Genomic DNA, 26,536 nt, shown 5'->3' with positions numbered 1-26,536 from the left:
AAAACACCCCCCCCCCCCCCCCCCCCGGCTCATTTGCACTGCTGCTGTCATGGGCAGAATTATCTTTCTGTGAATTAATCCAAACTAATCTTGAGAATGCAAGCAAGCAGAGTGAGCTGGTTGAAAGAAAACAACACAGCTCCTTTCCACCAAATGAGCCCCTTCATGTGATAGTAACCTATAATGGCTGCACAACACCTTCCCTTCCCTCTTTGTAGTGTGCCATGCAAACTTCTTTTCCCTTGCTTTTGAGCCATGATTATAGCAGGTGAGGCAAATCTTCCGGCAGTTTTGGAAATTCTCGCTTCACCAAACTTCCAAAGTGGTTCTTTGGAACGTTCAGTAAGACAAAATTCTCAATCGGACCTCCTTATCTAGCAGAATTAAAGGTCATGCTGTTTAGGTTACAGGTGTGGCAACTGCTTTACAATAAAAAACAAAGCCACGACCAACTGCATAATGCATTATTAAACCACCACCACAAGAAGAAAGGGGGAGGACTTTGGTTTCATTAATGCAGCACGGTTTCATCTATCAGTGGAGAAAACGCATATGTAAGGCAGCATCCAAGTAGTTCACATTCCAATTTCTGATTATGGTGTTTCCATATCCATTACAGATACTGTAAAACTAAGAAGCGAATGAGAAGTGTGCAAAAAATAATAATATACATAACTGTGTCTAATGCTGAGATGGCAGGTGACACAGAAGAACAGGTATCTTTACACAGTGAATCCCTGAGCCAGTGATTTGGATAAGTGACAGGAAAGTGGATTTCCAAACAATATTCAATTTGCTTTCAAATTCAAAGCAGAGAATGTCAATGTAATAACCCCCAATAAAGGAAAACTAGGAGCTCGTGGCTGGACCGGACTGCCGAGGAGAGTGGCCACCGCCAGACCTGGTCAGCGAGCCAGTCCCCAATTGGCCAGCATTCCTGTTGTTGTTGTTCAGTCGCACAGTCGAGTCCGACTCTTCGCGACCCCATGGACCAGCTCCCGCCAGGCCCTCCGGTCCTCCGCCGCATTCCTGTACTGAGCCTTAATTGGCTCTCCCCACCCTCATGATTCATTTTGAAGGGGGGGGGGACACCAACATCTGCTCCGCTGGCAGCCGGTGGTCTTTCATAAGCGGTGCCTTAATATGAAGGGAAGAGAGACAAAAGCAAGGACAACTATGCTAGAGGTAGTATGGGCAAAACCGTATTACAAGATTACAGTGGTCAGTATTGAGTTGGGTATCTACCACAAAAGCTTTCAAAAATATTTTATGTAGTTTGGTTTGTTTGGTGAATGTTCGTAAATTTGTTGGTTTGTATTATGTATAAAATGTTAAATTAAAAAAAGGGGGGGAAATAGATCTGATACAGTCAACAAGGAACCAGAGGGCCCCTAACTTTTCCCGTACGTGGCTTGCTTGTTCAGTGTAAGGTGGCAGCAGACTCACAAGGGAGCCAGAGAATGAGAGGAGAGATTTTCAGAGAGCAGGGTAACAAGAGGCTGCCCAACAAACTATGGAGCTGGAGTCACAAGAGAGTTCATATGCAAAATTCCGCAGCAAGCAGCTTATGGCGAAAGCATGACCACCCTAGAACACAGAAGTGGAAATTATTACAGAAAGCGACCAAGCAGCTGATAGTGAAGGAAAGAGAGTTAAGATGGTATGCGGATGAAGATCAGTTAGCTTTTTGCTAACTAGTCCATTCATGGGATGAAATGCTAGACTTTGGCTCCCAGTGTTACAGCCACTACACCTCTTCCATGATGGACCTGATGCCCTCCGTGGAGGGTAGGGCATTTGTAACCCAACACAACACAACTTCCCTTTAAGGAAACATCTTGGCACAAAGCGTGCTTTGGTCTCATTCAGGTTACCCGGTTCTTTTTGATAAAACAGATATCGCATTGTCTTTAAAATCAGTCATACTGATGAGCATGAGTGGGGAGGCTAGGGTAAAAAATCAGTATATTCCACTTATAACACAGACAGTTCATCTAGTTTGGTTGCATGATCTCTTTATTACTTTAGCACACTGCTGTGCTTGCAGTGAGAGAGTTCTGCTTATGATGGAATTTTGGTATTACCCTTGGACCTTGCTCTAGGTTTTTCCAAGGCTAAACAAATCGGCAAAAAAATTTCAGCCCCTCTCTCCTTGATTTCTTGCTAGCATTCAACACCCATTTTTCCCTTTCTAAATCTAAAGAGGCACAGTTCAAAGGAATTAATGAAGTATTTTCATGCTGCTGGCTATAAGCAGACAATTCAGTCTCATTCTTGACATTTTTGTCTCTGTGGATCGCCTTTTCTTCTCCCTCCAATTTATTTTTGAATGACAGAATGCTTGGAAGCTCATTAAACTATTGCCAACCTTTCTATTGTACACTTATTGCTGGACTCAATAGTGATGTATTAACAGAATTATATTCTTTTAAAACTACTCATTATGAGCTTCACATATCTAATAAGCTTCTAGAAAGGTTTAGATACCATAAAGTTTTACCTTCCTTCTTATTTTTCCTTTTAAGTAGCATTCTGCATGAACTATGCAGGCCTATAGTCGCCACAACTGAGTCTGACACGTGTTCCATTTGGCCTTATTGAAATGCATTACTTAGAAGAAAGATCCACTAAGTTGGAATGGGCTTGGGCAAAAGTACCGGGTCTGCAAAGTATGTTCTTCATGTCATACTCCCTTCAAGCATAAAGCAGGCTCCTTCAGAAAACCTGAAACAGAGCATGAAATGGGCTTGGCAAGGAATGGGTCTGTCACAGTCTTGAAATCTATTGTGTAAATTAAGAAAGGAGCTAAGCAACCGAGACTCCAAATGTTGGTTGGAAGAAACTGTAAATAGAAAGCAATGCACCAGAGTGAATATACACTGATGAGCATGCCTACAATTTTTTTTAAAGATTCAAAGATGTTTAACTCCAGCATAATAGCTGGAACTCTGCCTTTATCAGTGGTTTGATTATAAATACTAGAGGTCAAGTATTACATATTTTGTTCAGACTCTGTAATTGAACAGTCCAAGAAGAGGAAGACGAAGCTTCATGCAGGGACCAGAGACCTTCGACTGAGGACACAACCCACCCAAACAACCATTCTGCTTCATTAACCTTCATTTCAGTGTGGCTTGATCAAGCGCCTCAAAGAGCAAAGAGGCCTTTACCCAGCAAAACTGGGTAAACTATCTCAGAGTAAGCTTTCCTGGTCAACCATCTCTGTGATGCCCTTGCTCTTTCTCTGAACTAGTCTTTGGAGACTGACAAAATTTCCAGTGCTTATGTACCTAAGTGTTCTTTACAGAACAACTTCAGCTGCGCTTTAAAAAAATAAATAAATATTAAGTATTAAGCACAATAAAATGCGGTATAAATTGGAAACTCTGTTCTCTAGCTATCTGATCAAGGCACAGTTTGGTAATAATATATCTGATGAGCATCTATTCACTTTAGTGGGACATGAGGTCACCGTAATTTGGAGAAGCCAGGCTATTGTCGCTACATGGAAAATTTTAACTAAAAAAATGACAGTTGCTTTCATCTGTAATGTGAACAAATAGATGCCTAAGAGGCCAATCATTTTACAGGGAAATGTAACTTCTAGCCTGTAAAATTCTCATAATATAAACAAATATATAAAAAACTATGGAGTATCCATCTTGGCAAAAAAAATCTAATGAAAAAATAAAGTTCTCTGTTACAGTCCATCAATTCTCCATTGAAGCTGCTGCCATTGCTGCCTTCACACTCCCTCGCGTGGATGAAGTTAGTTCCTCAAACTCTGTGTTCAGTTTGCCAATCACCCATTCCAAGGCTTCTCGACCCTGTTAAAGAAAGCACAAGAACTTAATGGATTTAACAGACACAGTGCTTCAGGATACACTTCTAAATCTTTCCTCTGTCAGATTCTAGAAGAGGACTTCAAAACCAAATTGCTTTGTCCTCTTTGGGTTTATGGATAGGTTTCTTAAGGTCTTGCACTGCCGAAATTCTACCACCGCTATGGTGATGTAAGAGGACAGTCCTGGAGCTGAGGTAACAGGAAGCACATCAGAGGCATACCAGTCAATGCACTGCTGCCAGTACTACAATGCCAACGAAGTTACAAAATCACAACCTAATCTTACAGCAGGATCCATGGTTAGATTAGTCTTGCTAGGTCGTATCCTACAAGTCACCTGTCAGTTTTGATTCGCACTAGAGACAGATTCCTGAATGGCTATTTCCAAAAACAGTCCCAGCATGCCTCTGTCAGAGGCCTTCTGCATAGGGCATATTTCAACTCTAATTATCTTGTAAAAATAGTGAAAATAAACCACATAGAGAGTTTATTACACCATGCCCTCGCCCACCCAAACATCTTCCTCCATCTCATTTCTATCTCCAGCCCAAGAAATAGTTCTGTGTGACTTAAGACGTTACATGCCACTTTTGGAAAACTGGTTAGTCCTAACAAGGGTGTTTTACCAGAATTGCTTATCTGTCCTATTTTATTCTTTATCCTGAAGTTATCGTAGGAGTTCGATCCAGTGATTTCTGTTTGCTGGCTAAGGAGTCCTTAGCAGAAGGGAATCATTTGGACCCAACCCTAATTGTGTGCCTTGCAGCTGAAGTTCAGTACAGCTCAGGAGTAACAAAAACCAAGCAAGTTAACATCATTTTTACAAGAATTTAACTTAACGAGATCTGGATCTTAACATTCAAGCCTATAGAATAAACAAAACCAAATATGAAAGAGTCTGAAATCCAGCTGCACCTCTTTACAGTGATAAAAGGGACAAACGGCAGCTCATTGTAACACCAGCTTAGGGTAAAAACAAACTGTTTGATCCAGTGGAACCTGCCATAGTACACAAGAAACTCCTTTGTAAGCCACCCGAGAAGTAGTGACAATATTCTCTCCCCCCTCCAACTTCCCCAGATCTTGTTCAGATGTCTGGTAGTGCAGTCCTAAACAGAGTCTAAGTCTACTGAAGTAAACTGGCTTAGAGGGGTACCGTACAACTGATTGTCCTCAACACTTGCCAAGCCATTTGTATTTACACACTGATATCTTTGCTCATGAACTGTCACTGCAGTTCTCATCTGGGCTATGGCCGCTACTTTTGAAATCTTACCTTAGAAACTGAATACGTTATGCAAACTAAACACACACACAAATTTGCTTCCTAAAGCCCAGACCTCAGAATCTGTACTGCCTTCGTACAGAATATGAATGGCACAATTAAAGTATTACTTTCCACACAGAATGACCAGTGATACTTTAATCCTGTGAGACAGTGTTGCTTCTTTACCTACATCACAATATGTCTGCAAGGAGATTAGTTTGGATGAATGCAGTCCACACGACAACCAAGTAAAAGATACAGGAAGAGTCCTAATACTATTCATAGTTATAAATTATTTTGGATATTCTCATGTTGTACTTGAATGGTTCTTTGTTTATACACAGTTTTGGCTTTCCTTGTTACATCCCGTTTACTGTGTATCTCCGGTGTTGGTTTGTTCTCTACACTTCCCGATTAAACATTCTGTATGAGCCATTTCTAAAACGAAAAAAAAAATGCTACTTGCCTTGCTGCACTTTCATTTGAGGGGAAAAGATAAAACAATAGTAAACAGGCAAAATTTGACTAAAGAAAATGTTAGACAAAGTGATTTTAAACAGGGGGGGGGATCTACAAATCTTGGGGACCATTGTGAACTCTGGGGTCAATGGAAAGCATTTGGGATGTTAAACAGTGCCTTCTCCCCGCTTGCAATGGCTTCTGACAGCCAGAGGTAGACAGCCGCTTTGTATCTTGCCTGGAGAATACAACCCCAAATTTCTCCTCCTGGCCCTTAAAAAAGTAGCATACAGCGAGGAAGTATCAAATCTAACCATCAGGCACGAAGATCTGCAGCTAATGCAACTGTGGTGCCGCCCTGAGCCCGCTTGCGGGGAGGACGGGATAAAAATACCTAAAATAAATAAATAAAATAAATAGGCAAATACAACATATATACCTATATTGTATGTAGGTGGGCCTTGTCTACAGTGCTTTTTTATGTCTTCATCTTCTACTTACGGCAGGGAGGGGGGGCAGTTGGTAATCATGCATGCTTAGGGGGCAGTAGTAAATTGAAGAACTACAGTTTTAGGACATATCTACACAGTAGTCTTGGACCAAACCATTTTATATATTTACTTTATAACTCATCCATCCCACTGAGACTCACAGTGGATTACACAGTGTAAAGCAATGTAATCAAATGCAACTTAATAGGACTAAGATTACAAAAACAGAGCCAGTACAGAAAAGAATCAGACATGATACATCATGTAAAGTCAAAGTAGAAAACAATACATTAAGAGCAGGAGAATACATACAACACATGGACCCCACCCCACCATTTCAAATCCTGGCAACAGTAACAGAGAGAGAGAGTGCTGAAGAGTTTGATATTATGCGTCCCTAAGGCCCCCTGCCCCGTAACTACACAGCGCTGGGTTCCAGGCAGAAAAGACATAAATCTGTCACTTAGGTAGGCCTCTAAAAAACAAAGCAAAACTATATAAGCCCTACTTCTTTCAGGGAGGCCTACATGGACATTTTTAATTTTTATTTACTTATGTTTTTTGAAATAGAGAAAAAGAAATACAGGCTGATTTTAAAGTCTCGTTTTGGTCCCAGGACAGTCAGCTTTGGCTCCATCCTTGAACCCAACAGCACCATCCGGCTCTGGAATCAAAGTACAATGCAAGACTAGGGAACCCATTAATACCACCATCCGGCTCTACTGTGAAGAGCTGAGGGCAGAATCCACAGGATCACTGCAGAGTGGAGAGCAAGAGCTGTCGCCTTCGTAGCATCAAGCATTTCTAATCATAAATGATCGACTGCACACTTCCAACACACTCTGCCACTCAATTCCCATTAATTCAAAGCAGATCATTACAGTAAATTACCCTCAGTGCTGTTAACAGTAAGTTTCCTGGGGCTACAGCAAAGTAAAGCTGGGTCTGAGCACACCATACGAAGTCACGGAGACAAAACAACTAGAAGAATCTGAAGAAGCCAATCAACAAGAAGTCACTGCAGCTTTTTTAATAACCGAATTTTGTGGTTTCCAGAGTTTCTGCAGCACTTCTTGCAAGTACTGGCTACTCATCCTTTTCCAAAGTCACTGAGGGACAGATCAGAAGAGCTACTGGAAGAACCAGGAATGGACCTCTAATGTGCTTTATACTGAGAGATACCAGCCAGGCCAACCCCAATTTGGATCAGGGCCACAGCACAATAGGCATACCACAGCTTGGTGATGGAACATTTGAGGATAAGAAACTGGCTTGGCAAAGGGAGGATTCTAGTGTCCCCCCTTCCCCCTGTGGAAGCTATTTACCAAAAGATAAATGTGGCAAAGAGCCACTTGTGGATATTCCCATGCCCCATCCTGTTTGCCCCCAAAAGATGATTCAATTTCATTCTACTCTAAAGGACTGCTTGACCCAAGCAGACACAATATGAGCAAACTACATTCTGACAGAGGACTGGTTTACAGAATTTCTAAGGTACCTTAAAACAGGTTATGCCTTCAAGCAAGCACATTAAACGACTAAAACATGCACCTAAAGTGTTAATGCATATGGTAATAGTACAGCGAGCATACAAAATGCAAGTTAAAAATGAGGTGTAATATTTTCAGTGGTTAGTATTTTGTACTCCCTTAAAGATTAATATTTGCCTAAAGAGTCTCACAAGCTAAACAGTAAAACTGAACACATACAAAGCGACTGCTATTTTTTAAAGAATATATACACACACTCTAAATCCAAATGCATTTAAGTATGACACAACTCTGTGACATACTGGGTAAGTGTTTGGACTCAAGTGGATAGTAAGGAGTGCAAGCACAGGACTGATCTATCCATTTCAAAGTTGGTAAGAAATTCCAACGGAACTGTCAAAGAGAACATCCAAGATAAGATCTGGTGGTGCAGTGGTCGAAGGACTAGAATCAGGCAGGGACAGGGCACTGGGGAGAGAACTATTTCTCCCGTGCCAGTTCCCTCAATTTAAATCTCATCACGCTCACACCTCACCAGAAGTTGCTTTTGCTTCATGGAAGAAGACATAAAGATATTGGTATGTTTGCCCTATAAGGAAAGAGGCAGCTTTTATAAAAAAGGGTCAAATTGGGAAAACGAGGGGGGGGGGTAGCTTTAACTCCACAACAGCACTACAGTCCCAACCCAATTCCCCTCCCCCACTGCAGATGTATTTTAAAAATTCCAGGCGATCCTGATGACAGCTCTCCTATCCGTCATCTACAAGGACCTGAGGGTCAAGCAAAACAGGTAAAAACTGTTTAAACAGTTGCTAACATGCCTCTCAAAACTGTACACTTGTGTTAGATGTGGCAGTGTGGGAATGCAAAGACAAAACTTATTTTATTATCACAACACAAATACTTACATTAAAGTAAGTTTCGGTAACCTGCCTAAGTTTTAAGCCAATGAGGACAAGGTAGACACTAGTATGGTAACAATACTCTGAAAAGCCGGAGCTAGACATAACACATGAATGCTGCTAAAAACAGCAACCGTCATTGAGCTTCCTCCATGTCAGTCCCTCTTTCTCATGATAATGTCTAGTAATACAAGATGTCGGATGGCAGACAGTCATACCAACACTTTACCTGCCCTCACAGCGCTGTTGTTTTCAGTGACAGCCATGGACCTCTCGTCTCCTCTAGCTCTAGCCTTGAGGGCATCTTAATGAGATAATCTGACACCACATTTAAGTCTTTTGATGGTGAGCTATAAAACTGCATACTAAAGAACAACCACTGTGCCCAACCAATGATAATGTTACGTTCCTACACTGGTGACAACATGCAAAAACTGCTATACCACAGGCCTTCCAGAAATAACTGGAACCACTAACAACCTAAAGTATAAAACACCCAAAGGTCTTGGATCAACACACCTTCCTACCAGTAGCTTCACAAGCACTCACAATATTTTTAATCAAGTCTAGCTTTCTACTTTTCTAACCAACAAATGGAAAACATCCTAGAACAGAAGGGTGGGGATTATTAAAAAAAAAAATTTGAACCTCTCAATTGTCTTTTGGCAAAACCTTTAGAAGTAACCAGTGCTCCCCAATTCCTATGTTAAAAAGAATAAGGGTGCAGTTCCTGGATATGCAGTGTGTGTGTGTATATATACACATATATGAGGCATGCACGTTTTTCAAGTAACATCACAAACACATGCACAGATTTGCTAGAAAATGAAATGCAGTACCAAGGTAACAAATGCTGGTATATTACCACTAGTTAGTACAAAGTGCATCTGTAGAAAGAGACTGCTAGCTTAAAGCACTTTCAGAATGTTGAATTGTCCACTCAATAGCATCCCACCCCTGGAGTAACACAGAAAAGATTTACAACTTATGTCATAAAGTTCTTCCAGCATCATTCCAAATACAATCCTGCAAACTCATGAGCCCGCATATAAAGCATTTCCAAGTATCATTGTAAATTTCACGCAATATCCTCAAAGGTTTTGAGGGGTCAGAGCGGGATTTTGAGGGCACCCTACACAGTGGCAGAGATAAGCACAGCCCAAATGAGTATACATGTTTCTGCTCAGTTCATATCATCCTAGTTTAAGGTCCACTTCTTGCACATGGTGACTTCCTTGTGGAGATTTGGTAAAGTCACTACATGAAATTGCCTTAGAATGCACAAATAAAGACAGCAAGAGAAGAGCTCACATTCTTTTGTAAAGTAATATAACTAGGTAATGTGAGACAGTGGGGGGGGGGTAACATTAAAAAGGAAAGGTGACATAGAACTACAGCAAAACAGCTCAACAGAACCAGCAGTTTATTGCTTTCTGAAGGGCACATGCACACACACAAATCTTACAAAGAATTGCCAACCGAAAGTCAGTCATGTTTAGCTTGAGTCACACCTCAATCCCACATTAATCTGGGTGCCAATTCCGATCAGTTTGTTTAGGGTCCAAAACACACAGCCCCTACCCGATAATATTCTTTTTAGAGCCGAGTTACTCAGCTGTCGCTCTATGGTCCAGTCTACCCATGCATACTCAAAAGTTCCATGGATTTTCTCCTTAGTAAGCACACTTAGCACTGCAGCCTTAGAGGAGTAAAATTGTTGGCAGCTGGCAGAGATTAAGACCTCAAGATCACACAAACAGTGAGCCCATGCCATCAAAGCTGTCAACCGACATGAAAATCCAGCTAGCTGGTCTCCGTAAAACCAGCTCTTCTGAACTTCATTCACCTTTTCCATATACACAAATAGATCTAGTGCTACTGTATTCTTGTAATCTCCTCATCCCGCTGCACCAAACGCATGGGATACTTTCATGCACCTTCCTTTAAGTGTGGCATTAAGGGAACAGTCACTTTTCACCAACTTATTACTCCAAAACTCATTAAAAAAAAAACACGGGTCAAGGAACATGTTCTAGCAATTTTAGCACTTCAGCACAAAAGCACTTCAGATTTCCTTCAAGACACTCCCCACACAGGGCAACTAGAATGTGAACTATTATTCACAGTTCTTGACTAGGGATGGGCATGAACCAGCAAAATGGAGGTTTGCGGTTTTCACGAACCATGAACTTCCATGACTTTGTTTAATGAACCAGTTTGTGAGGTTTGTGGTGTGGTAGAACGGGCCCCCTGAGGGCTACAGGCGTCAAACTCACAGTGAGTCTCCAGCTGACTCCCCTCTACCTGCCTGCCACATCTGGTGAGGATTGAATTTAGGGGGGCTGAGTTACAGCCCCCCAAAGCAGGTGCCCCAGGAATGACCCCCCTGCAAGCTAGAGACATCATACTCACAGAGGACCTCCCTGGAGTGCCCCTCTACCTGCCCTCCAAGTTTGGTGAGGACTGGCTATGGGAGGCTTTAGTGAGGATTGGCTGTGCCCCTCTGGCTACAGCAGAGGGACAACTGTGGGCTAGAGCCCTGAGATCACCAGATACTGCCCCAGCCAGGGACAGGTGCACAAAAATCCCATTGAGGGGGACTGTGAGGGTCCTCAGCCAAAGAATCCACTGGCTGAGCCCCTCTGCCTGGCTGTAGCAGAGGGACAGGTGCCTCAGAGCCCTGAAGCACCAACACTGTTCACACAGACTTCCAATTGCTTCCCTCTCTGCCTCCAACAGTAACTACTCCCTCTCTGCCTAACTGCCTGCTGCAAAGTGAAAGCAGCTGAGAGTGAGCGGGGGGTATACATCCATTCTGCTCCCAGAATGTTGGCAGCCAGAGCTCTCGATCAAGTTCTGGAGGGCCCTTATTGGTGTTTCCAGGGCTGCAGAAGGGCTGCAAAAGTCCATCCCCCCCCCCCTTGCCTGGACAACTGATTAATCAGCGCCAGCATGTCTGACCCACAAACCTCCATGAAAAACGGTTCAGCTTGTGAAAGACCAAAGAAGGAAAAAAAGCATGAATCGAGGCTTGCAAACTGGGCTCGGTTCATAATTCGGTTCGTGCCCATCCCTATTCTTGACATAGAAGGAAACAATAGACATTGTATGTAAACAGTTTCCTCTATTATCTGGACATCTAAAATGTACGCAGTTCTCATTTCTTGTGTTTTGAACGCCAAGAGAACAAGAAGGTGATTGGCCTACCCATTCTGAAAACCTACCTGGCTCAAGCCACCACTGTGGAAGACTATAGTCCACTTGGAACATTACTCAGACCTCTGTCTTTATGAGGCTGGCAGCTACATTTCCTGTTGGTGAGCAGACTGTTTAGATCACATGACTAGCCTTCATTACTCCTGTTTCCCCCTTTCAGCTGTAAGTTTTTGTTGGCCCACTAGGGCCTAAGTATTACCATTTTAACTGTCTTCATCTAAATCAGAGGTCCTCAAACGTTTTGAGCCAATGGGCACCTTTGGAATTCTGACACGTGGTGGGCACAACCACAAAATGGCCACTATGGGAGGCTAAGCCAACCACAAAGGAAAGCCAAATGCAAAAGGCATTATTTGAATGAATACACTAAGAAAAAGGAGTACGAAAATAAAACCCAAAACTGGTTGTAGCTACTACCAAAACAACATTTTAATTTCCACAGCCAATCAGATCAGAAGCCCTGTTGAGCAGGAACCCCACCAACTTTCTAAAACCACTTGGCAGGCACCAAGAAAGTTATATTGAGGGATCCCTGATCTAAATACTAATGGACCATCCATTACACTGCATGGCAAATTGCTCCCACCTGCAAAAAGCAGGTACCACGGTTTGAGTCTGTGCACAGCAATGAATTTTGTGAATGCTGACTCAAATGCTAAGTATTAATGCAACAAATTTACTTCTCAAACTAAAAATAACTGGTTCAGATAAAGTTTTCTTAGCTCCAAATGCCTTATTATTTAATAGTATTGAATTTGTGGACTGCTTTTTAGTGGAATGTAAATAAAGAACCCTTTTGGACTCTGTCAAAAGCAAAAGAATCACCATATACGTGAATAATGCTATCACATAAGCGCTGAAAAGATTACTTGATTTAAGCCATAAATGATCCATTTTGCTTGAGCCACAATCGACACACATACTTCATACACCTACCTTTCTAGCATTGGAGGATATTGAGCTTGCCATTAAGCTTTCCAAATAACTGCTGAGGCTAACACCTTTCACTGTAATAATTGCTTCTTGGGTTAGCACAGTTCTGAAAGGGGAGGAAAAAATGGTATCAGTACAGAAACAACACCTTACTGATTTAACACTTCAGACTAAAAGGCAAAGATAAAGAACATTCCAACTTACTTTTCAGGGTTTTCAGGGTGAGGCGTATAGACTAATCGTTCATCGACTGATACAAGATTTGTAAGTGTAATCTTAAGGGAGAGGGGAAAAAAGGAAAATTCATTTTTCTCACTACTGTTCTCCTTTTAGTCTTCAGGTATGCAATTCAGAAGTTATAGCTGGTGCAGTCAAAAGTCAAAGTAAATCCTGTGCTTCTCTACACAAAAGGCAACTTCCTTTCATATACGTGTGTGATTCCACACACATGCAGGTAGCATAGTAGAACCACAGACAGTGCTTAGCTCCTCTAGCATCTGGAAGAAGATGCTTTCATGCCAACATTCATGAGATGCGGAGCGAACTACCCTATAGGCGCATAACCTACTCTATAAGTGTAGAACCACTGATCTAACGCACAGGAACCCAAGACAAAAGTATTACTATGTGCCATTTCACCTTGAATCCTTCCAGATAATTTCTGTAAGACTAATACTACCACAGTGCTCTATGGCTATGATCATTACTACTTATCAGAAATTCCATTTGCTACCCATAGGATTTTAATCCTGCTCTGAGATTTTAGTGCTGGTTTTACTTGCCGTAGTAGTTGTTCTGACCCAGAAAGGTGGGACTTTTTAAAATTACATTTTCTTAACAAATAAACAAATACCTGGTCTGAACAAAAAAACCCCACTTATTGTGGTTCCAGTTTTAGCCTTACAATGGCATGCTTCTGCTTTGGGAAAGCCTTCAACGGCCAGTGCATTAAAACAGCAATCAGGAATTCACCTGTCCTACTAGCAGGTGCAAAATACATTACTTTGAGTCATTACTTACATTCGTTGAGCACAGCACCATTTTCTTTTCCATTGGATCTACCACAGAATGTTCTTTAATATATGTAACAGTTCTACTTGTTCCCAGAATCTAAAAAGGAAGGACAAACATATGAATCCAAATTGACACTGATGAACATATCCAAGGTTACTGATAAAGGTATTCCTGTAAAGCATGCTGTGGTAAAAGCCCAGTCAGAACAATCAGTCCCCTTGTGCTTGTTCCTCTACATACACATCTCCATTCTGAACCCTCAATGTGAGCATTCAATACTGCAGCGGTTGTATGCAATGCTGTCCCAAGATGGGCACAGAAAAAGTACAAAAAGCTTACGGAGTAGTTCTGGACGTTATCTACTTCCAATGAAAATTCCACTCACTGCTTCACCGTATCACTGCCCACAATGATTCAGTCTCTAAGCAGTCTAGCAGGAGTCTAGCAGCACTTAAAGACCAGCAGAGTTGAAGAAGGTGCAGTTAGACTCCCGCCTATTTTTTTTCTGCAATTGGGCAACATGACTATTGTTCTAAAATTATTCCGTTCATTAAAAACTTACAGCTTTAACAATACTCGGCAGCCCCCATTCAGTGCTCAGAAGTCGGTGGCTGTGCAACCGTCCCTGACTATCAAGACTTCGGTCCAGAACGTCGACTCCTACCACAGATGGGTTCATGGGATTGGGGTACTTTCGCATAGCAGCTTTTATTACAGTGTCCCATGGATGTCTAGGAATATAAAACAGAAGAGAATTAAGTGACACATGTTTAAGGATTCAATACATGCAATACTGGCCCAAGAACGTCTTGAAATTACATTCTGGGAAATGTCAAATACACATACTAATGACACAGCAGCAGAGATTTTAACTAGAATTTACTTATTAAATTCACGATTTAAAACTTAGGGGCACAAGACAGAGCGCACTGTATACATGCTTGATGTATAGAATGAAGTGCTTTTAAAACCAGTTTAGCGTAGTGATTAGAGTACTGGACTAGGATCCCCAGGCTCAAATTTCCACTCTGGCATGAAAGCATAATCAGTGACCTTGACCCCAGACACACACTCTCAGCCTAACCTATCTCACTAGGTTGTTGAGAATAAACTGGACAACGGGCAAAGGCTGAAAGCCACTTTCTCTCTCGAGGACCAGATCACAGAGTCATACTGTTTTGTGTGCATGTCAGGTTCTAAGCATCTCAATACTGAGTATCATGGAAAATGTAATAAACGGAACAGTCTGATTACAAATACAACCATTCTGATTCAGCAGCAATCTATTAGCAATTTCTGCAGCTACAGCAGCTAGAAATAGTAAAGTGGGCTAGATCACCTACAGCCCCTCCATAAGCCCTAAAGTTCCCAAACTCCAACGCAACAGTCTCCTTCTGTATTCCATGCACTGCCAGCAAGATACAGCAGCAAACCCATACTGGGGATAAGACAAATTCAGGGATCTACCTTCTTAGAAGGGTGCTCTATCAGCCACTGATGCACACCAGAAAGTTCAAATAAGGAGCCTGCAGATCTTTTGCAGGGCTGTTAAACAAACAAGTAATGCAGCAAAAGTTTCATAGAACTGATGTCCCTCACAGTTTTGTCCAGTGTTGCCAAGACCTTGAGGCGTACTCTGCTGTGGGACTGAACATGTTAAGAGCAGATGAAAAGAGCTTAAAGATAAATATGTACACAATACAGTTTACCTTTTTGCTGTTCTTCCAGATAGCTAAAGAAACCCATCCCCCCCAAAAAAGCCATAAACAGATGCAAAGCAAATGCCAGCAGACCCAATGTGTTTCAGTGTCTGCAAGCTTAGAGTGTCTAAGTCACAACTGAACTAGCAAACTTTAGATTACAGGACAAAGTCTGGATTAAAGAGTTCCTCTTCTTGAGCCACAGCAGGCTGCTCTGCAGACTCTTAAAGCTCCATACAAAATAAGCTTTTAATATCTCAGTATTCATGTAATAGCCTAACTCTGTTCATGTTTACTCAGAAACAGTTGCCATCGGTGTCAATGGGGCTTACTCCCAGTGTGGCCTTACTATAATTCTGCACAACTGCAGCAGAAAAGTAAGAGGACGAATAATATAAATGATTTATGTTCACTGAGAATATTCCTTGTTACAGAACTGTAGATCTTCATCCAATTATAACATATAGAAGAACAGGTATTAGGTTGAATCCTACAGAAGATTTCCACCGATGGAGAAAGAGCAACTGTCACCAATCTTCATCCCTGCAGCACACATCCAGTTCCTCCTTCATACTGTTCCTTGGGGTCACCTGTTCTTAAGATGTGGAATTTGAGAGGGCATTTCAGGCTACAGTGAAGGGGGAACACAAATAAAGTCACCTCCACTGACGGAAACCCTTCCACCAGTGGATATTTTTGGCAAGATCCAAGCTATTATACTTAGCTGCTAGATAGTCACAAGGTGTGTTACCTATGTATCATGAGTCAGTCCAAGGTATTAATTAAATCAGTTTGGCATGTTTATGCCCCAGGCTGCTACTCTATGGCCCCGGTCACACAGATGTTTTTGGCCCGGGAGAGGGACGGATCAGGGGCACAGCAAACGGGCGCGATCTCACTGCAACATCTGGGAAGCGGCGCGCACCCGTCCCCAATCCGTCCCTAAACCCAGAAAAGCCGCTGCAAAAAAGAACCTCCTACAGAGGAGGACTTACCTGAAGCACCGCAGCAAGCATGGCCGTGGGATAACTGCTGCGCCCGTCGTCCGGAGCAATCCAGGCTCCCAGCCGAACTGCGCACTCGCGCACATGCGCAGTTCGGCAGCCTTGCTCTCCCTTCAGTAGCTTCCCCCCTGGCATCTGATCGTGCCGGGGAGGAACTGCATGGCGGCTCAGGGGATCTATGTGATCCCGCCGCCGCGTGTTTGTTTTGGTGCGGCTTTAAAAGGCCGCACTTTGGCCGTACTTCCCCCCACACACACTGTGTGGCAGGGGCCTACCTTCCTCAGACGGTATGACAGAAGTTCTCATCATTAATACCAAACAAGACCTAATAAGAATAAGCAAACTATCTTTCCCAAAGCAAACTGTCTGTACATTTAGATAAGACCAGCCTTTTACAAGCAGTGGCCCAGTTTGCCTCACTGCAAAATTCCAGCAAGACACAATTAGGAATTAAATTAGTAGAAACAAAGATGTGGCAATAATCCCTTCTAATTTCACCCTCCATCCCTGGAGTGCTAATTTCCTGTTACATTGCCAGATGGAATGATTTCAACACTACACTCATGCCTCTCAGCAGTAAAGCTTATTTATTACTTGGTGTTTATTGCAATACCAATGTCGTACTCTTATAAAGGAGAATAAAACACCCCATCTCTTAAACTCTCTAGCAATGTTCCCTCTAGGCTGTGGAGTCTTGTGAGCAAAAATTCTACTTTGTGAGCTACTGACATTAAAGTTGTGAGCGAGCGATTTGGCTACTGCATAGTTTGCTCTGGAACCATCATTCCTGAGCAAAGACTGAAATCTGTGAGCTGGAAGCTAAAAAACTGTGAGCTAGCGAACACTAACTCAGCTTAGAGGGAACACTGCTCTCTAGCCTATGCTCCGCACCATACAACACAAAGTCCTAAGAACTAGAGTCTCAAGGGTGACACCTCCTCGGGTAGAGCCCCCAGGTCTCTTGAGAGACATGAGGAAGGACTACCCACTCCCTGCCAGTGACATGATAAGACTAATGCGACATGGTTTATGCACACAGGAGTATTTTTAGAAACCAATCCTACCTAGCAGCTCACTGCCATGACATGACCTCTGAAAGACGAAGTCTTTGTCCCAAATAACTCAAGCATTTGTATGAAGGGAAAGGAGGACAGTTCTATGAATGGATAAACGTTTCCAGCTTTCCAGAAGAAAGAGAGATGACGGGAAACCATCAAGAATAACATGTACTTCAGCCACCGAGCAAAGCCGGGACTCCTGTACATCCCCCCTCCCCCGTGCTGGTTGTCACAGCAGGGCTCTTTCGTAACAGCACTTCTTCAACGCGTGCTGACGACTCTGGAAGAAGGGGGCGTCAACTTTTTTCTTAATATATACATATTAAGCAGACATTGCCAGTGACACTGTGTATAATATGATGTAATAGTATGTATAGTGTTCCAAAATGTATGATATTTTTGTTGTAAACATGTTACGTGAAAAATAATAAAATATTAATTAAAAAAGAAGAAGAAGGGGGCGTCGCCGCAAGGAATTTGTTCAGGTGCAAATATTTATCAGCCCCCTCCCCGTTCCGAAGAGCTCAGGGCAACACAGGTGGGCTGCCAAGATAGCCCACACAACAGTAGTTGACATGTGGAAACACCCGTATTGCAGCACTGTGGCCAAGCTCTCTAAGCGGCACCCCCGGGGGGCCAGCTGAGGAAAGGAGGGGCTCCGGCGCGGGGCTCACAAAGCCGGGCAGGTTGCCTGAAACCAGGGCGGACGTTTCCAAAGCAAGAATAAAGGAGGGAAGGGTTCCGGTGCGCCCCACAACTCATCCCTCTCCCCCTCACCCGCACCCCAAAGAGGAGGACGCACCACGCCCCCCCCCCTTTACCCGAACACGTGTTCCGAACTCCAGATCTTCATCCTGCGGGGCTTCGGAATGCGGCGGCGGCGGCGGCGTCTTAATGGCAGGAGCCGGCGTCTTCGCTAAAAGAGAAAAGAGGCTGCGCTTCCTCTCCGGCAAAGGAATGGCGATGACGACACCGCTCTCGCCGACGTCACCGGGACAAGCCACCGCCCCCCCCCCGCGTCAGAGACCGAGCCCCGCCCCCATGGCTGCTTCCCCGCGACTATGGCAGCCTCTCAGGGTTTCGCGCGGAGTCTGAAGGCAGGGGCGTGGAAGAGGCCGCATGTGCACGAGACGCATCCCGCTCTTGAAGGAGGGGGGCCCCGTGGCGGCATGCGGGACGGAGCGCGCTTGCGTCATTGCGCGGCCTAAGAGGGGCCGACCTTGCCCCGCAGGAAGCACGTGATCCCTTCCCAGTGTCCTTCGCTCTCGTGGCTCTCCCAAGGAGGGGACTGTCTCGCCTTGGTCATTTGCGGTTCGCGTGACCTAGTAGGTGTGTAAGGTCGTCCTTGGAATGACACGCGCGCGGCTCGGTCTTTGCGTCCCTTTCCACCACCGGCAGGGAGCAGGCTTGCGTAAATTGAAAGGAAAGAGGGAGGCCGCCTCAAATCTCCAACGGCGCCTTCCTTGCAGAATGAAACCCGGCGGTGTTAACGGGACGACTGTGTGAACCGGCGTCATTGTTGTTGGGTGCTGCTGCTTGCACACCAGTGTGGGAAAAGGTTATCAAAGCCACGGTCAAGGTGCAAGGGCTATTAAAAGAGTCCGTTGACCCAATGACAAAAACACCGCAATCCTGTTGTGTCGTGAAACACGACAGGTTCAGATGGAGAAATGTAAGGAAAATGTTCCTCGGGCGACATTTGAGGTTTAAAATGAAACGGGGTTGCTTTAGATTCGAGCCTAGCAGCGCCGTAAGAGACCAACCAGGGTTTCTAAGGTGCTACTAGACTTAACTCTGTTATTGCAGACCAGCACGGCTACCCTCTGAGCTGCCTAAAATAATAATCACTTAATGGCAAGGGTCAAAACGTGGCAGCTGGGAAAATTTCCCTTACTTTTGCCAAGCCCTGGATTTTCACAGAATTAAGTATGGGGGTGGGGGCGCGCGCACTGCGTGATTGGCTGTTGTTAATCTTAGCTGGGAGTAATCCATCCAGACATGAATGAGCGGCCTCCAAATCAGGTTTATGCAACGGACGGCCTCATCATTGCAGACTCCCAATGAAATCTATGGGGCTAACGAAAACGGAAACCAGCGGAATGTGGCACTGAGAGGGGGGATGTACTAAAAGGAAAGGCAGGATTGCCCATTGGAAACAGTGGGAGACGCTGGAAAGCCCATTGGAAATAATGGAAGCTAGGATTGCCAATTGACTTGCTCCATTAGAAAACATTCGAGTACAAGTACAGTTGCAATAAAAATGCGGAAAGGATTTTCCATTAGGGTCTCTGGGCCCAAATACACTACTCTGGGGGTGGAATGAGAGACCACAGAGTGCAATGACAGCCCCAGGGTGGAGCAGGAGTGTTCAGGCACTGGGATGACAGGCGACAGAGTGGAATGACAGCCCCAGGGTGTGCCAGGAGTGTTCAGGAACTGGAATGACAGGGCCACGGAGTGGAATGACAACCCCAGGGTGGAGGAGAAGTATTCAGGAACTGGAATGACAGAGCCAAGAGTGCAATAACAGCCCCAGGGTGTAGGAGGAGTGTTCTGGGACAGGGATGACAGGCCACGGAGTGGAATCACAGCCCCAGGGTGTAGGAGGAGTGTTCTGGGACAGGGATGACAGGCCACGGAGTGGAATCACAGCCCCAGGGTGTAGGAGGAGTGTTCTGGGACAGGGATGACAGGCCACGGAGTGGAATCACAGCCCCAGGGTGTAGGAGGAGTGTTCTGGGACAGGGATGACAGGCCACGGAGTGGAATCACAGCCCCAGGGTGTAGGAGGAGTGTTCTGGGACAGGGATGACAGGCCACGGAGTGGAATCACAGCCCCAGGGTGTAGGAGGAGTGTTCTGGGACAGGGATGACAGGCCACGGAGTGGAATCACAGCCCCAGGGTGTAGGAGGAGTGTTCTGGGACAGGGATGACAGGCCACGGAGTGGAATCACAGCCCCAGGGTGTAGGAGGAGTGTTCTGGGACAGGGATGACAGGCCACGGAGTGGAATCACAGCCCCAGGGTGTAGGAGGAGTGTTCTGGGACAGGGATGACAGGCCACGGAGTGGAATCACAGCCCCAGGGTGTAGGAGGAGTGTTCTGGGACAGGGATGACAGGCCACGGAGTGGAATCACAGCCCCAGGGTGTAGGAGGAGTGTTCTGGGACAGGGATGACAGGCCACGGAGTGGAATCACAGCCCCAGGGTGTAGGAGGAGTGTTCTGGGACAGGGATGACAGGCCACGGAGTGGAATCACAGCCCCAGGGTGTAGGAGGAGTGTTCTGGGACAGGGATGACAGGCCACGGAGTGGAATCACAGCCCCAGGGTGTAGGAGGAGTGTTCTGGGACAGGGATGACAGGCCACGGAGTGGAATCACAGCCCCAGGGTGTAGGAGGAGTGTTCTGGGACAGGGATGACAGGCCACGGAGTGGAATCACAGCCCCAGGGTGTAGGAGGAGTGTTCTGGGACAGGGATGACAGGCCACGGAGTGGAATCACAGCCCCAGGGTGTAGGAGGAGTGTTCTGGGACAGGGATGACAGGCCACGGAGTGGAATCACAGCCCCAGGGTGTAGGAGGAGTGTTCTGGGACAGGGATGACAGGCCCAGGGTGGAGCAGAAGTGTTCAGGACCTGGAATGACAGGGCTACGGAGTGGAATGACAGCCCCAGGGTGCTCCACCCTCGGGCCGTCATTCCACTCCATCCACAACCCTGGGGCTGTAATTCCACTCTGTGGCCTGTCATCCCAGTCCCAGAACACTCCTCCTACACCCTGGGGCTGTCATTCCACTCCGTGGCCTGTTATTCCAGTCCCTAAAACCCTCCTGCTCCAACCTGGGACCATCATTCCACTCTGTGGCCTCTCATTCCAGTTCCAGAACACTCCTGGTACACCCTGGGGCCATCATTCCACTCTTGGCCCTGTCATCCCAGTCCCTGAACACTACTGCTCCACCCTGGGGCTGTCATTTCACTCCATGGCCTGTGACCCCAGTCCCAGAACACTCCTGCTCCACTCTGGGGCCGTCATTCCACTATTGTCCCTGTCATTGCAGTTCCAGAACACTCCTGCTCCACCCTGGGGCTGTCATTCCACTCCGTGGCCCTGTCATTCCAGTTCCTGAACACTCCTGGCATCCCAGTCCCGGAACACTCCTCCTACACCCTGGGGCCGTCTTTCTACTCTTGTCCCTGTCATCGCAGTTCCAGAACTCTCCTGCTCCACCCTGGGGCCGTCATTCCACTCCGTGGCCTGTCATTCCAGTCCCTAAAACCCTCCTGCTCCAACTTGGGGCAGTCATTCCTGTCCGTGGCCTCTCATTCCAGTTCCAGCCAAGAGTGAATCTTCCCCATTAATTACAAGGGAACCAAGATGTAAGAATGGTTCCCTGAGCCCTCTGAGTTCTATAGATGGCTTCTACCCAACCATCTGCCAGTCTTCATCCATCATAAAGGTGAACGGGAGGCCTCAGAAATAGGGCCGGCTACCTGGTTCTGTCACCAATGGTAGACACGGTCCCCTGCGAGAGCCACGGGAGGCGTCCGCCTCGTCACCTCTCTCTCTGGCATCCAGTCTCCGTCCTCCACTGTGCAGTTTCTTCCTCCCCGGCCTCCCTTCCTGTTCCCCTTTTATCCCCCTCCCTGACTCCTCTTCCGTTCCTATTGGACACTGAGTTGTCAATCTCGGGTGGCTCCGCCTCTCTATAAGAGCTCCGACGCTCTGCAAAGGGGTGGAGGCGGTCCGCCCCCGACCGTAGCAGGGGCGTGGAGGCCATCTTTCGGCTGCGAAGGCCCCGCTGGCCTCATCGATGACGGCGCCTCTGGCGGGCCTGCCCTCCTACCGCGCATACGGGGATGGGCTCTGCGGGGAAGGGGCTGAGACGCCGCCGAACACCCACCACGCTCGCCCCTCTCTGTATCCTGGTTAGTTGCCTCCTTGCCCGCCTCAGAACTCCGCGGTGTCTCCCCAAGGCTGTCGGCCGTGGTAAGCGGGGGAATCGCCGGGTGGGTCTCGGGCGTGGGGTCGGGGGAGAGGTCTGGACCATCGGGACCGGGATACCCCCCCCACCGGGCTTTCTGATGGGGGGAATCCTCTTCAAAGAGGCGGGATAAATAATCGGCCATATGATGATCCTTTCCGGCTTGATGGTGAACTGTGAAACGAAAAAGTAAAAGTGACAGGTACCAACGGAGTATACGGGGATTACTATCTTTCATTCACGACAGCCATAAAAGTGGCGTGTGATCAACGATTAACTTAAAGGGGTTATTGGTTAAATAATACTGCAGCGCCCCGATGGCCCATTTAACCGCTAGGGCCTCCTTCTCTACTGTTGAGTAACGTTGTTCCCCAGGTTGTAACTTCCGGCTGAGGGAAAGGACCGGGCGTTCCTCTCCATCGAGTTCTTGGGACACGACGGCCCCAAGGCCCGTTCCCCATGCGTCGGTGTGGACCACAAACGGGTGGTCAAAGTCGGGATTGTGGAGGACAGGACCCCCCGACAAACTCTGTAGCAGCTTCCGAAAGGCATTCTCTTGAGCCCCACCGTAACTGGTTCGGCCTGTCTTTTCTCAGGCAATCGGTGAGCAGACTAGCCATAGTGGCGAATCGGGGGATGAAACGGCTGTAATAGCCCATAACCCCTAAAAACCGTCGTAGGTGTTTCTTGGTTGTGGGTCGTGGATGTTCTTCCAGCGCGGTTACCTTCTCCGGAAGAGGGCGGAGTTGACCTCGCCCTACAATATACCCAAGATATTTTAGTTCCTGTAAGCCTAGCTTACTTTTCCTTGGGTTGGCCCGGAGACCGACGTCACGCAGTGCTGTGAGTACTGCTCTGAGGTGGCGAAGGTGTGATTGCCAGTCCGGACTACATACGATTATGTCATCCAGATAGGCATGGGCAAATCCTTCACATTGGGACATCACTTTGTCAACGAGACGCTGGAAAGTAGCGGCGGCTCCGTGGAGTCCGAAAGGCATTCTTTTGAATTGAAAGAGCCCCTGAGGGGGGGCAAATGCGGTCTTCCCTTTGTCAGGGGGATATACGGGGACCTGCCAGTAACCTTTGGTTAGGTCAAGAGCTGACAAATACTTGGCGGATCCCAGCTGGCCCTCTGGCGGGCCTGCCCTCCTACCGCACACACGGGGACAGGCTCTGCGGGTAAGGGGCTGAACACCCACCATGCTCGCCCCTCTCTGCATCCTGGTTAGTTGCCTCCTTGCCTGCCTCAGAACTCCGCGGTGTCTCCCCAAGGCTGTCGGCCGTGGTAAGCGGGGGAATCACCGGGCGTGGGGTCGGGGAAGAGGCCCGGACCATCGGGACCGGGACAGTATGATTCCAATCTCCCTACAACTACGCCCTACTTAGTCCTTAAACATCCTTTCTGTTTCCTTGTCTTTACTTCTCCAGCCCCACAACACAGACTGCTCTGTCCTAACATGACCAACCCCTTTGCATTACATTCCAGTCAGGGACTCCATTATTCCACCATCCTTTCCTGTTTACTCATTACACCTGGTTCCATTTCTGAGCATCCCCATCACCCAGTTCTGCTCACTGGGTTGGCTTGCTCTGGACTAGCTATGTGGAAGGAGACATTTCATACACACTATTTCTAACTTTTAGGATTTTTCCATAAACCTGATTTTATTTATACTCTATTCAAACATACTGTTCTCATGTTACTGTTATGTCGCAGCTCACCAAAGTTCATGTTACCAACAGTGAACAAGATTACCTGTATCATTCTGGGTGAAAAATGAGATCTAAAACTCTTTACATTGAACATGATGAACATGATACTTTATTTCTGAAATAAAACAGCTAACAGCATCACTTGTGCCATGAAAATATTTATGTAATTTCAAACATACTCACAATGAAAAGATGTAAACAAGCAAAGGCATTATATACAAACATTTATTTTATAAAGGTCCAAAGCATTAATATCTATATTTGGTTGAGTAGTCTTTGGGTGATACAACAAGACCTCTACCTTTACGAGCACCTCTATAAAGTGTTTCTATGATGTCAATCATCTCTTGCTTGTCTTCCATCGCCCAGTTAATTTTGTTGTTGTTGCCTGTGCCTAAATCAATCATTATGTGTTTGTTTCTTTAAGAAAAGAAAAGAGGAGAAATACATCAGTGAATGATCTACTTCTTTATGAAGTTACTCAGTATTTTGGGTCACTAGTATCTCTATTCATTGTCCCTCTCCACTTATCACCTTTCTACAGGTCTAGCATAATAAAACCTCAGATTAAAGTTTAAGTCAAAATTATAACCTTGGGTGTTTAACCATCATTCGTTTCAAATTGTGAACATCACCCCAAAGATACAGCTACTAATAATTCAAATATCATACAGAAATCTGTTCTAATATTATTTCCATACAGGGGTCATTTGGGGGGGGGGACGCCACCCCCCGGGTGAGGTGTGGGAGGGCGGGGCCTGGAGCTCCCTGCTGGTGCCCGCTGGAGGTCGCCGCCGGCTGTGGGGAGGACACACTTCCGGTGATGTCAGGGGGTGTGGCATATGCTAATAAGTTATGCTAATGAGTCCCCCTAGCTCTTTTTCTACGAAATGACCCGTTTCCATATAACTTCACACCCAAATATAAAAACAAACAAAAATAACTAGCAAATTTTGCCACTTCAGATTTCTTATGCATAACATTTAATCTAAAAGTTCTAAAGCCTGGATAAAGCAAACTGAGAAGTAAAAAGAGAGGCCACTAATATGCATGTATTTATTTCTGACACTGCAATTCTGACAGCTTTCCAACCTATTCTAGGAGCTGCAACTCCAAGGCAGTGATTCATAAGACCATATGTAAATAATCCAATTGCTTGCACGAAGAGACAGTCCATTGCCCAGAAACAGCTGTACCTAATAAAATACTTTACATTCAGGGAGAGGCATCATTCCTCCTAAACTCTCCTGCATAGCATCTTTTATGACTATTTTTGACCTGCAAGAGCAAAAGAAACTGACAAAAAAATGATAGCAAGAAAACAGCTGGAGGTACGCTGGTAACTAAGGTAGTGTCAACTGGTTTTGCCTCCTACAACAGCTTCAGCTGTAACATTGCTGTCGCTTAAGCCAACTGACTGGATCCAGTAGCCCAACTCTTGTAGTTCACTTCAACAGGCTCACTTGATTTTCCTCACTAAAACAAGGCTTTGCAGAAAAGCCATCAACTCCTGTAATATCACAAATGGCCCAGAGGGTTACCCTTAGTTTTGAAGACTGCAGCTTCCTAACAGAATGGCTGGCATGAGTAAAGAATCAGATTCTGATTACAGTCAACACAGTATAGTACAATAAGAGAGGTGTTATTGTATAATAATGTTTGCACAGCTTATCAATGGAGAACATATACATTACAATGAAATGTAGGAATAAAATATACCTGAAGAAAAACATGACTGTAGAGGGATCGTACAGTTCATACATCTTGTTGAAGTCTGGTACTTCTGTGATATCCACAAGGTAAATAACAGCAAAATTTTTCACCTATTAAGAAAAATATTTAGAGCAGAGTATGGTAACTAAGCATTCACGGTCAAGCATTGTAAGCTTACAAAGAAATATGAACACAGCATTTAACTTCAAAAAAGACAAGCGATATGTTAACATAGGGTCCATGTTCTAGACCATGACATCCAGAATGAAACTTTATCCAGTGTGATTATATAGTGTTTGTTGCCACATCATAAAAGGTCTATTTCTATTTCTCCCAATGGTTATCAGCATTTAATTTTCAACGCTGTGCAACCCTTTTTAAGTAGTCCCAAGATGGCAAAGGGCTACCAAGTTAGACTCCCTTCCTCTCTATGTTGACATCATGCCCAGCCACCCTTGTTAAAGGCTTCAGACTGGACAGCTAGATTTCTTCAGTAACATGATGGAAGCAGGTGCAACCAATTAGGTAAGCCATCTGTTCATCCCTTACATTGCCCTTTTCTGCATGATGCTACAACTTTGCACAACTTTGCAACAGCAAATATTTCTACTAGAGTGCTTGTTCTGCTGAACAAGCTTTGTCTTGCACTGGCCTATACTATATGTACAGTGCAACAGATCGTATTACAACAGCAAAGATCAGTGCAACCTTGGGACATAATTTGTCAAAAATATACTGTCCTG

The 26,536-nt window shown here is 45.4% G+C and overlaps 2 protein-coding genes across 4 annotated transcripts in view; both read right to left on the bottom strand.

Annotated features, from left to right (window-relative positions):
• Nucleotides 1-951: 951 nt before the first annotated feature.
• Nucleotides 952-18,417, bottom strand: PRELID3A (PRELI domain containing 3A). The gene is made up of 6 exons (XM_015414380.1): nucleotides 18,200-18,417; nucleotides 14,179-14,347; nucleotides 13,623-13,712; nucleotides 12,807-12,877; nucleotides 12,606-12,708; nucleotides 952-3,827 (listed from the first exon to the last, which is right to left on the bottom strand). Exons 1-6 carry the CDS (start codon nucleotides 18,229-18,231, stop codon nucleotides 3,711-3,713), a joined length of 582 nt encoding a protein of 193 aa, XP_015269866.1. The 5' UTR covers nucleotides 18,232-18,417; the 3' UTR covers nucleotides 952-3,710.
• Nucleotides 18,418-24,228: 5,811 nt separating this feature from the next.
• The window catches only part of LOC107113099 (thioredoxin-like protein 4A), a 13,142-nt gene continuing 10,834 nt past the window's right edge, over nucleotides 24,229-26,536 (bottom strand). For all 3 annotated transcript variants that reach the window (XM_015414362.1, XM_015414364.1, XM_015414363.1), the window contains 2 exons: nucleotides 25,800-25,903; nucleotides 24,229-24,500 (listed from right to left, as the gene is read on the bottom strand). In XM_015414362.1, coding sequence (XP_015269848.1) covers nucleotides 24,329-24,500; nucleotides 25,800-25,903 — 276 coding nt within the window. In that variant the 3' untranslated portion in view covers nucleotides 24,229-24,328. The remainder of the gene's footprint in view (nucleotides 24,501-25,799; nucleotides 25,904-26,536) is intronic.

This window comes from Gekko japonicus, unplaced genomic scaffold (genome assembly GCF_001447785.1).
Source record: "Gekko japonicus isolate JY-2015 unplaced genomic scaffold, Gekko_japonicus_V1.1 scaffold157, whole genome shotgun sequence".
NCBI classification, from domain to species: Eukaryota; Metazoa; Chordata; class Lepidosauria; order Squamata; family Gekkonidae; genus Gekko; species Gekko japonicus.
The sequence above is the reverse complement of the archived record's forward strand: the minus strand, read 5'-3'. Positions and strand labels throughout refer to the sequence as shown.